At 35.0% G+C, this 12201-nt stretch overlaps 1 protein-coding gene across 8 annotated transcripts in view; it reads left to right on the top strand.

The window, feature by feature from the left end:
- LOC108973041 (probable phospholipid-transporting ATPase IF) overlaps nucleotides 1–12201 on the top strand; it is a 36177-nt gene that overhangs the window by 3645 nt on the left and 20331 nt on the right. Inside the window, exons 1-2 of one of the 8 annotated variants that reach the window (XM_018940036.1) lie at nucleotides 7783–7905; nucleotides 9605–10472. The exons of 1 other annotated variant lie outside the window; for it this stretch is intronic. In XM_018940036.1, the coding sequence (XP_018795581.1) occupies nucleotides 10332–10472 (141 nt within the window). In that variant the 5' untranslated portion in view covers nucleotides 7783–7905; nucleotides 9605–10331. 6 more of the 8 variants (XM_018940034.1, XM_018940033.1, XM_018940032.1 and 3 more) reach the window with 6 other exon arrangements.

Genomic DNA, 12201 nt, shown 5'->3' with positions numbered 1-12201 from the left:
CTTGCACGGACGGACGGACGGACGGACAGACAGACATCCATGATCACTTTGGTGATATATCTATAGCTGACTCTTTTAGTTTTAGGACTTACAAACAACCGTTATGTGGACAAAACTATAATACTCTCTTTAGCAACTTTGTTGCGAGAGTATAAAAATTGTGTGCCTCAACATAACCAATTTTTAGGAGAGCTTGAGTCATAAATTAAAAAGTAATTTCTTTGTTTTGATCGTAGGATCTCTCTGTATGGAGAATATCTTCCAGTTTAACGATAATTTTTTATTTATAAGTTTCATCTACGGAGAAGGCCGGAAACACTGCACCGTCGAAGATCTCGTATAATTAAAAAAAATATTAATTTTTTTTCGAAAAGTTCACTGTGCATTTTTCAAACGTTTATAAATATGCCCTTATTCTATATACCCTCGAGTTATTACACAAGGTGTGCCCTTTAACCCTAAAAATGGAAATATAAGTAATATTTTCAAAAATCAAAAACGAGAATATTTCAAAGATCATTATCAACTATGATGTCTAAAATACTAACGAAGTTAAATATGGACAAATCCATAATTTTCCGCTTATTTAATTGGTGTATAAAATTTGTACGGTTAAGCTTATAAGACTTGTGATCAGCAAGTTTGTATGGCAGCTATATGCTATGGTAATCCAAACTGAACATTTTTGCGGAGATTGCACTGTTGTTTAAACTATAACCTGCGCCTAGTTTGGTGGAAATATTTCGTCAACTTTATTCCAATCATTCAAGGTGTTTGGCAGCTATATCCTATACTAAGAGTCTCAGTGTGTAAGATTTCACACCGTTCGCATATATATTGTAGTTTCACTGATCATTTGTATATATATATTTATAGGGTTTCTAACGTTGCCTGTGGGCAAACGTCGCGGCATAATAGACTCTGTTCAGGGTACAAAACTGGCAAAAAACTTCATACATACTTTTTTATTTTGAACTTCGAAGGCAAATATGTATATTTTTAAAGGGGAAAAATAACTTTATTATTTACATAAATGTGGCCCAATCTCAAGAAGTGGTTTGGTCAATACCAAGCCTGGAGTTGAACAGTTTTATTACAATAAACTTCGGAATATCTTTCGGTTTCATTTAATTACAAAAATATTTTCAGGAATTGGTTGGAATCAGTGATCTTGCTGAGAGTTACTTTAAGGAGCGGCTATCCACCTAAATTTCATATTTAAATATATAATTATAAATTTATAGAATAATTATTTCACAGGTGTTTGAAAGCAACGGGTAGTGAAACTAACCTTCGAACTATGTTTTGCTTCTTGAATGAGTTTGCAAATATTAAACTCAGCACATGGTTCTGCACTCTCGTCAGCAAAATAAAAAAATTCTTATAATCTATATTTTTCTCTCTGTAAGAGTGTTTTTAAGGCCTATTTTCAAGTCGATTTTGAAAGGAAAATGCTTTCTCTTCGGGTAAAAAAAAGTTATTAAGTATTAGTAGAGGTTCATATGTATACATCATAATAAACAATTAATAATTTTTCTTTCATTCTCACTAGCACTCGTTTGTTTTAATACTGTAGTACTTAGCCACTGTCAGACTGTAAACAAATGTAAATTCTTCACTAAAAAAGCGCAATTACCGTTTTTATGAAACGCTCACGGTTCTTATCTTCCTGATAAGCTCATTTGCAATCAGTAGATATGGGACTGCCTTAGTGCAGGAGAACCGACGCACGCGGCTTTATCGCTGTGCTGAAGAGCAAACGATATTGTGTCGTTGAAGTTCCTCTAAATGGCATTCAGTTACACCTTTAGTGTCAGTTTGTTTCGTCGATCCCAGTTCTGCACGAGTCTTAAATAAAAAGAGTGTAACATTTTGAACCGTGTTTGCTTGTACTCATGCACATTGTTTATTTACTGTTATTTACTGCATACTTTGATTTTTGAGTGTCGATGTGCTTCGCTCACTCTCAGGACATGTGTACGCAGCAAAGATAAAAATAACTAAATGCATGAAATCGGTTGAAAATTTACGTATGAAAATAGCAAAATCATTTAGCAATCATTGTTTATAAATGAAACGACGTATATTTATTGCTAACGCCGCTCTTTTTAGTTCTATCAGAGATTAGGAAATAATTTTATGGGTTTGCGATAGTGCTTCTAGCGCGTGCTTCCCCACATTTCATCGAAATCAATAGGAAGAGTCGAATTACTAGAATTTTAAAATACAGAAATAGGTACACATGTAGTCTAGAAGTGCTTGTTCAGGTGGTTTAGTCGGTGAAATTGTGAACATTGCCTTGCCGCAAACAAACGGATGTGCTTTTGTGATTTGTTAGAGAAACAGTTTTATTGTGTACGGAAAGGAAACTCGCCGAAAGTTTGTTTTTAAGCTCGTGATAAATCTCATAATGGAAAAGGTCTTAAACACATTATGTGGTCGAAGAGTAAGTAACACCAGCCAAAACTATAAAATATATATTTAATACATTATTGACTCTAGCAAATAATTGATTGTAAGTAAAAAGGGTTACGTTTTGAACGGAAGCGAGTTTTTTAACCCGTCTAAGTTGACAAATGTAAAATCATAAAAATATACAAATTTGTTGTTGGATTGCATACGCAAATACAACTCTGAACGCTATGTTTTCGGATCGTTATAACTTTATGAGACTATGTGAAACCCTTAAATATCATGAAAATAACACTACACTATATGCACTACCTGACTAGGTGACTGTAGTAATAATATTTCAATTAGATAAAATGATTTCTTATTTCGTATGTAGCTGGACATTTTATACCCTCGCACCTTGAGGGTAACAAAGAGTGGGAAATTTCCAATTTTTATGTTAAAAGGTTGCGAATGAAATTAATGCTCCTTACTTGAAGAAACTATGAATCGATTACAATTATATTGGGAACCTTACGAGCTTATAACATAGGACATGAACTCATTTAGATTTATTACTTTATTTTGCTTTATATCGCTTTGCCGATTTCACTAACTTTCCGCACCAACAATATAAGTTGAGGAAAATCTGAATTTAGTTTCCAAGAGAGATCTAACATACTGAGTATATATCATACTGAGTCGTAACGGAAGTCAACTGGTAGTTGAAGAGGTCTTAATCAGTAATATGGGTATTAGGGGAACTATTGAATCGCTTAATTGTGATATCACTTCATAGTTCCTCGCTTAACACTAACTTGTAGCCGTAATAATGATTCGATTTCCATTCACTCTCTTCTGAGTGTCGGAAATCAAAATTCTTCACCATAACAGCGTTCGAGGTTTTAGAATCTTATAGACATTCAATTTAGCTTGGCGTTGAAAAGTATGTTCACATGTCTTTCCGAATTATCAAGCTTCGTAGATATAGTCCGTTTGGTAATTCTTTAATCCCTTTAAAAGTACATATTTGTGTAATTATTTAGAGATAATAAAGTTATGTTGTGTTTAGTATGACTAAGCTCATATCGAAATGTAGGTAATTGTAGTGAACAAATGATAACAGCAAGTCAGTGGTGATATCTGCAATTACGATTCCTAGTATTTGATAAGTTATCTCTGTTGCAAAGGTTGTAAAGGTTCGCCAAATTCGATAGTGGAGAACGAATATGATTTCAATTTAGTATAGCTAGTTTCTCTTGCTTTTTTTATTGTTGTTATCGGTGTCGTTTGTCATCATTTGTTATATAACTGTGTTGACCTGTGTCTTAATTGAACAGCAAGTACATTAGCGCGGCGTTAGGTACATGTAAACAAATTGTTTTTATTTGTTTGCACTTCTGCATATAGACTCAGTGCATGTGTTAGTGCAACGGTTACATTTCCATATATTCTGCTTTAAGGACGATAAAGGAAAAAGAAAACAGTAAAGGACTAATTTTAGGCACCGCGCAAGAGAAACTCTTCTTATTTGTAAAAATTAGAGGTGTGAAATAACGGATTTTTCAATAATGACACTACAAAGTAGACCAATATGGACAGCAGGTGTTTTGATTTTTCTCTTCAGTAAGGTTTGCTATTTTATCATGGAAAGATAAACGATCCAAAAACGAGTCGAAATTGTTAAAATCCTTACAAGATCAAATTGACGCAAGAACTGGATTTTCAGCGAGAAATCATCTTCAGCGACGAGGCTGATTTCTGGCAGAATCACTTCGTCAATAAGCAAAATATGCACTCCTTGAGTCATCATTGCATCCTGAAAAAGTTACGGTTTGGTGCTGTTTATGGGCCAGCTGCATCATTGGACCGTATTTCTTCCGATGATCAAGTCCGGCACGTTACTGTGAATGGGAATCGCTACCGCTCAATGGTAACCGAATATTTTTGGCACAAATTAGATGATACAGACTTTTCCAATATGTGGTTCCAACAGGATAGTGCCACCGAATGTCACAATCGATTTATTGAAAACCAATTTTGGCGAACGTGTTATTTCACATGCCCCAGCCAGTTGGCCCAGTCAGTGGGCCGCCTCGGTCGTACGATTTGACGCTGTTAGCATCGATATTTTCAACTTTGTGCGTCTTGATATATGCATTGCTCTCCACACCTTGTCTAGCGCACCAAATGCGGCGCGTCTCCTAAGTAATCGGTTGCGTATGTTCGCTGCTGACCCGCCATGTCTGACACCAATTTGAACTTCAAAGTTATCATTCAAAGAATTTTCGTTCTTCACACAGCATGTAACGTTCGAGTACAACTTTTTTATGAGGTAGACTATTTTTCCTGGCAGCGGTGTATGCAAGAGCTCGCCCAATTGTCTCATGTTTAGAGTGGCGCATAGTTTTTTTCAACATCAATGAAGCAGAGGTAAAGTGGGAGCAGGTTTGGCCAGGTCACTTATTTTTGGTGTCGAATTTTGCTGTGACACCAGGGGTTACAAATCGTTACTTTGAGAGTGTATAAGTGGGGAATATCTTCAAGAATATTCCAAAAGTTTATATCTAATATGGAAGAATTAGTGTTTGCTTGGTGAACTGTCAGTTAATGCCATATTTGAGTAATTCTAGATTCGTATTTTTGATCCAACATGCATAACCCATTTCCCTCCTTGTACGATATACATACCTAATTATGTATTTATGATAAAATGTTGCAATTTGACATGAATAATTTATATTAATGCGTAACAATAGGTTATGTCGTTGATAGCTCGATCGATGCTTTCAATTTGGACTGAAAGTGACACAAATTTTTTTGGATAAAATTGCCACCGATTCTAGTTACTATCACAAAGCCCGTGAATTGCGATTATCTCTTTTTAGAATAAATTCTTTGGAAGGTATGAGGAAATTTTGACTCCTACATATAAATATGTATTAAACGGCTTTATAAAACTATTTTTATAATCCTGAAAACAGCAATATGTAAATTATACTAGTATGAGGAACAAATAATAAAACTTTGTTCATAATTTATGTCTATGTCGTCTCTCTCAAAGAAACTATCTTTAGGTCCAATACACTTTGCTGATCTTTTCTAAAATCCTCCAAACAGTTCTTAAAGGTAACTTCCGGATTGGCATTCAATGCGCTTAGTGACTTACGCTTAATATCTTGTATTGATTAAGAAAGGTTTCTCCGGAGTGATCATTTGAGTTTGCTGTGTAGCCAGAAGTGACACCAAGCTAATTCAAGTGATTACAGTGGTTGCGGCACGATAGTGGTTGAAAATTTGGCGTAGACTCAATGCAGTATGCGGCGGTATATTGTCATGGTGCAAAGTCGAAGATTTGTCGGCCCATAATTCCGGCCTCTTTATAGGAATAGCTTCGCCTAACACTCATATAATATTCCTTGTTGATAGTTTGGCCGATCGGAAGAAGTTCGGAGTGCACCACTTCTTGATAATCGAAGAAAACTGTCAACATAACCTTGATTTTTGGCATGCTTTGACGTGTTTTTTTGGCATTGGCTTACTTTTGTCACAATTGATCGTCTGTTTCCGGGTCGTACTTACATATAGTATATATTCAACACTCATCGCTCGTAGTAATACGTTTCATATACTGGAGAGATGTCTTGCACAGACGTTAACGCGGCAGTGTTCTTCAAAAAAAATTTAGTGATTAGCATATTTTATTTGTTTTCACTTTTTTAAGCCCAAATGATCGTTCAAAATGGCTTTTACTGATCTTCTCGATGTTCCAACGACGCCAGTAAGATCTTTGAAGCTTATTCGTCGATTCTTAAGCACCAATTCCTTTATTTTGTTTACGTGTTGATAATCAGTTGATGTTGATGTACGTCGTGGATGAGGTTCGTCGTCAAAGTGTTCTCGACCGTCTTGAAATAACTTGTACCAACCAAAATCACTTGCTCACTATAACAAACTCGATTGCTCAAATAAAATTTAATGGAACTTCTTTGTTAAATAATTTCGCTCATCGTAAAAATCGTCGAATGCACTTTATGTACTTTAAAAAGAGAAACTAAACACTAATGATTATTTTGATGTGACATTTGGCACAGTTACTAAGAGTCATACCAACATAGAAAAAAAATATTTCGTCGAATGGGTTAATTAAAAAGTCTTACCATTTTTTGCCCACAATAGTATAGTATATTTGCACATTGAATTCAAACAATAAAAATTTTCAATTTTATGTAAATATTTTATACATATTCATATGTATGCATTTATTTTCACTTTATTTTCATTTCTTCATTTAGTAAGATTTATAGTTCTTTTCTTACCGGGCCATTTTAGTAGCTTTAAAAGGTATCATTTTAGCACCCACAATAAGCGAGATCTGACTGGTGCAGTTTAATAGACATTTGTAAGAGTATAAGCTTGTGAATTTACCGTTTGAATACAAAAATACTCAAATATACATGTGAGAAATTGAAAGCTTGTTCTCCAAGTCATGCTCTCACTCCGGTATATGCCACAATTAAACTGAAAATAAAGTTAATTTAAAAGCACATACCACGTATTTGTTGCATAAACTCACATTACGTCATAGTTGATTGAACTGTAAGTAATAAACGATGACAAAAACAAATATTTTATTTAAAAACAAAAACGAAAATAAAAAATAAAAGTAAAGTGACGTCTAGATATATACTACATATGTATATGACATATGTATATAGTTCTGCCTTATGTACATATGTACATACATATGTACATACATTCATTAATAAAATAAAATATTGTGATTTGTCTTTATTAACGTATTTACATACATACATATATATGTACCATGGCTCTTGAGTATAGGTCCGTACCTACATATGTACATATTTCCACCCTACACAACTAAAAGCCATAATGTTAGGGAGAGCATGGAATTATGAGATTATTTTTAGATCATCAACCGAAAATAACAGTTACGATGAAATACAAAAATCGGGTTAAACAAAAATTTGATAACAAAGTTGAATAGCTCGCATTGTCAGAGAGCGACTAGTTTTGAGAGAGAACAAAACATCTTCCGGCTGGTTTTGATTTGTTGCAAGACTCGTTGATATCTGTTTGTATGTTACATAGGTGTATTTATGCCGCTGCTTGCCCCACCATAACAGTAATAAGTGGAACTTAAGAAAATGGGCAATTAACTGTGCCAAGAAAGCATTGCTCTCAGCTAAAGATGTGCGCCAGGTTCGAAGTGTACCGAACAAACACAAACACATAGGCTAATGAAAGAAATGTGAGTTGTATCGAAGAAAACTGAGGTAAATGAGCGTAAAATCTGTTTTGGTTAGAAGATTTCAAGTTCAGCATTCACTTGAATTGTTTAGTGCTAGGGGAATCGTGCGACTGAAAGCGTCTGAGCGTCTATTCCGCGGATAGTTACTCAAGTCCATATATACGCGCCATACATACCTACATATGTACATATGTAGTTCATGCAGTTCATGCTACATCGACCGTTTCAAACACGAATATGTATGTAAATTTGGCTTTCGATCGCAGCGCATAGCCAGAGTTAATTGATCAGCTGGACCGGTCGGCTGAAAGTCATTAAGAGGAAACCGTTTGTGTGGATGTGGCATTTGAAAATAAATACCATGGTGATCAAAAGAAAAAAAACAAAACCAAGAAAGAAATATTAAATATGATGTTTAAATTATTCGTAGTGCCCGAAAATGCACTGAAGCAGAACTGATTGAATTTGAATTTATAAGTGAAATGATTGGGAAAACACATTGAGACGGTGAAATTTGTGAAATCCTAAATTAAATCTGCTAGTGCATTACGATTTTGAAATATTTGAGTTTCTAGAAGAGAAGAAGATTTAATCATTTGTTTGTTCAGTGCAGTACGTTTTCCAAAAAATCCAAAAAAAATAACATAAATTCTTCTCGACCATTTCTTCTTGATTTGGCAGAGGAGGAAGTAAGGTAGTAGATTGTTGAGTAATAAATGCTCTCATATTATGATATTATGGTATGAGAATAGTTATTATTCCTTAGATTTTTCTGAATATTTTTTAGTTCACCTTCGACGAGGTGAAGTGCTTCTAAGTGCTTTATTAGAAGATTTATTGTAAAGGATGATCCTTTTCGTGGTTCCCTGCTTTTTTTTTTTAAAGAAACAACACAGAAACTTAAATTTAAAGGGAATCTTTATTGTCATTCGAAAGAACATTCGTTGGCATTTATTTTTTGAGGATTATATTCAAAATGTTGTCCGCGACTACGTCACAGATGGTCCATCCGTTGAGTCCGTTGAGGCGAATGACACGCGTGATTGCGTGCTCCACGGCCTGATCGAAGCGCGATTGTCCGCATAGACTTTACATATTCCCACATGGCTGGCCCAAAACGTAAAATTATCTGGTCGTTTATATAATGAAACTTTTCCTTAAACCCTGTAATACTTTTAGCTACTTATCGCAGGGACGAACTCCCTGAGTTGAAATGTTATTAATTTTATAAAATTAATGTTATTTGGATAATTTTGGTTTGGTGAAAAACTGTAGCAAAGCATGTTTTATGAGCAGATCGTTCTTTTCCAAACCTGTACCCTCACAAAGCATACTTGGAACACTCCAACTAACAAATCTTCTTCAAATGCATATAATTTTGGACCATTTCCTGTAAGGGAACGCAATGCGCAATTTCTTTGTTAACTCCGTAGACTGTGCTAAAGGAATATTTTTGGAAAGGCTCCCAATAACCGAGTCTCCAAAAAATATTGTAAGACATACTTAAGCGACTGTTCACGAACCAGAAGTATTGAAGTAAGGAATTCAGTCCTGATTATTGACATGCCTCAGCTTTTCGTTCTGCTTTCGATACAAAATAATTATGGCAATTTTTGGTGGACTAAAAATAACTCGTTACATTAAGATTGTTCAGTGAGTGACAAGCTGGTGAAGTACGGCTCGTGTGCATGAATAAAAACTTACGAACCTATTTATTTCGATAGCTTTGAAACGAGCTGAAAAACTTGCCATACCCTCGGTATACTTTTGCCAATAATATGTTAATTGAAAAGCTTTACAAACCTTTGTTCAGAGTTCCTTTTAGCATTAGGTGTTAACTAATGCCATTGAAAGCTAGAGGCGCAAAATGAAACATAAACACAATATTTATTTGATTTGATTCAAACATACGTATACTCATCTGTAGGCCTTATCTAGGTTCGCCTAAAATGGACCGCGGGTGACCAGCCTGCTATTTAACGATCAGATAAATAGGTGTAAATAAGTGGTGCAAATGTTTTGAAAACAATAAAAATAAAAAGTGTGGCAAGTAAACTCTTCCACCGTTATATAAAAATTCAAAGCAACAACAAAAGTAATAAGAAGTCACAAGCGGCATCAACCAATAAAAAACGATTAAAAAGTTCGCGAAAAGTGATGATATTTAACTATTTTAAACTCGCACACTCTCGTAAAATTGCGGCAACGGAATTCTCTGCAACAATTTATACAGGCTAACGCTAAGCAAACTTTAACTGTGATTTGACATCATGTTCGTTGTACTTGTGGCGCAGGTGCATGCGCGGAGCAGCAAAGTCGCATGAAATTGTATGCGACGTTCCAGTGTATTTAGTTGAATGAATCTGAAATGGAATTCCTGATGACAGTTCAAAAGCAGCGCTGAACAAAATCACATTCCAACAAATGCTACGCATAACGCGCCAACGAAATAAAGTGAAATTTTTTGCGGAAATCAAAATCTTATTCAAGCGTGCAGTTTTTTCTTTTGTTTCTTTGTTTTTGTAACTGTGATTGCGTTAATGTGTTTTAGAAGAAAATATGTATGATAATATCGGCAACAGTTGGAATATAAATATTTCGTAAAGTTCCGTTTTGTTTGTGGTTGTCGTGTTTTTGTGATTTTGGCGCGGTCTTCCAGCTGAAAATGAATTTTGTGGGTCGGCATGATCATCTCGCCGGCGGCTATCGACGCGTTAACACAGCAACTTATGGGTTTCCAATATTTAGCAATACGGATGAATCGCAGGTCTTCGTTAAAGATAGCCTCTCTTGGAAATGGCATAAGGTGTGTCCAAAATTTATATTGAAAAAACAGAAGTGTTAATTAAATAAGTAGCACCAACAGTAAAACAAGTTGCACTCAACTTTTCCACAAGATATCACTCATTAGTTTTAATTAGTTTTCGTGGCTCGATCTACGTACTAAACAATCCAAAAAAGTTTCTCGTAAACTGTTTGGATTATTTTACTAATATTTGCAAGTTTCTCCTATTTCGAAATGAATTCGGATCTAGTTTCTAAGCTTAAATTAAAATCAGCAATTATATGTATGTGTGTCTCTCTTCATGTTGCTACAGAGTATAATAGTTTTTTTTTTAGCAAAAAAACGCTGGATATATCGGTCAATATGTGAGTTATCTCAATAAAAACGAGAGAGCTTGTTTACTCATAACAGCATATATTTGTGCCTAAAAAATACAATTGGGTGAAAGCTTGACCTTCTTCTTCTTCACTGGCGTAGACACCGCTTACGCGATTATAGCCGCGTTAACAACAGCGCGCCAGTCGTTCTTTTTTCGACACGTGGCCCCAATTGGATACTCCGAGCGAAGCCAGGTCTTTCTCCACCGATCCTTCCAACGTAGTGGAGTTCTTTCTCTTCCTCTGCTTCCCTCGGCGGATACTGCTTCGAATACTTTCAGAGCTGGCGTGTTTTCGTCCATTCGGACTTTATGACCAAAAGCGTAGCCAAAAACTTTACCTATCTCGTATATAACTAATATCAGCATTTTCGAACATCTGGCTGACCTTACTCCATATGATTGTATATGATGTACCTTAATGAAACCTAGGGAACATTTTTTAGACACTTAGTATGTTCTACTGATAAAAAAAGATAAAATTCCGTCAATGCCACCCGCAACTCCCATTCATATTTTCCTGAAGCGTGTTTGGTTACATCAGAACTTAGCCCTTCTTACTTGATTAATATAAAGTTTTGGCAATGTCGTTGAAATTTCGTGCCCACTATTAGCATAGGATTAAAACATGTCACAGACATTATCCTCGACTTTTGGAACTTTGTTTAACATAATCTTCCTCGACGGGTCATATCTATGGCATATAATAAATTCTAGAACACGGATAAATTTCCTGTATATATGAGAATTATCCTTAGCATTTCACTGGGCATATTCATTTTCAGTACCGAATATTTTCGTAGCGTCCAAAAGTAAAACGAATAATCGTTAGTAACTTATACTTGAGTTTACATTTGGAATTGGCTGAAGAAAAAACTTGTATTAAATTGTTGACGTCAGAATCAGCACATAAGTCACATAAAGATATCAGTTAATTGGTTGTGAAAGACAACTGATTGTCGAGAATCTTATAGAAAATGAGGCAAAATATGACAATAAAATCATACAAGTAAAGAAGGGCTAAGTTCGAGAATAGCCGAAATTTGTTTACTCTCCAAGTTTCTATGATCCAAAGTTGTGTAAATATTTCCTGGCGACCAAAACTTACATCACAGCCATATTGGTAACCTATTAACTGATAGGTTTGGTCAAATGGTTAATTCGAGTACTCTTTCACATCCGACATCTACAATACAGGGTGGCTGATAAATTTTGCTACAATAAGACACTCAAATAATTTTTTTTCAGTGTAGGGAATTCATTTTTCTTTTATTCACATTAAAGCTCATTCAATTTTATTAAATATAGCTTAATTAGTTTTAAAAATAATGGAATTTAAATGCCCCCCCTACTCGTTGATGCATGTGCGGCATC

The sequence above is a fragment of the Bactrocera latifrons genome, unplaced genomic scaffold, assembly GCF_001853355.1.
Source record: "Bactrocera latifrons isolate USDA-ARS-PBARC rearing strain unplaced genomic scaffold, ASM185335v1 scaffold_45, whole genome shotgun sequence".
Taxonomy (NCBI): Eukaryota; Metazoa; Arthropoda; class Insecta; order Diptera; family Tephritidae; genus Bactrocera; species Bactrocera latifrons.
The sequence above is the reverse complement of the archived record's forward strand: the minus strand, read 5'-3'. Positions and strand labels throughout refer to the sequence as shown.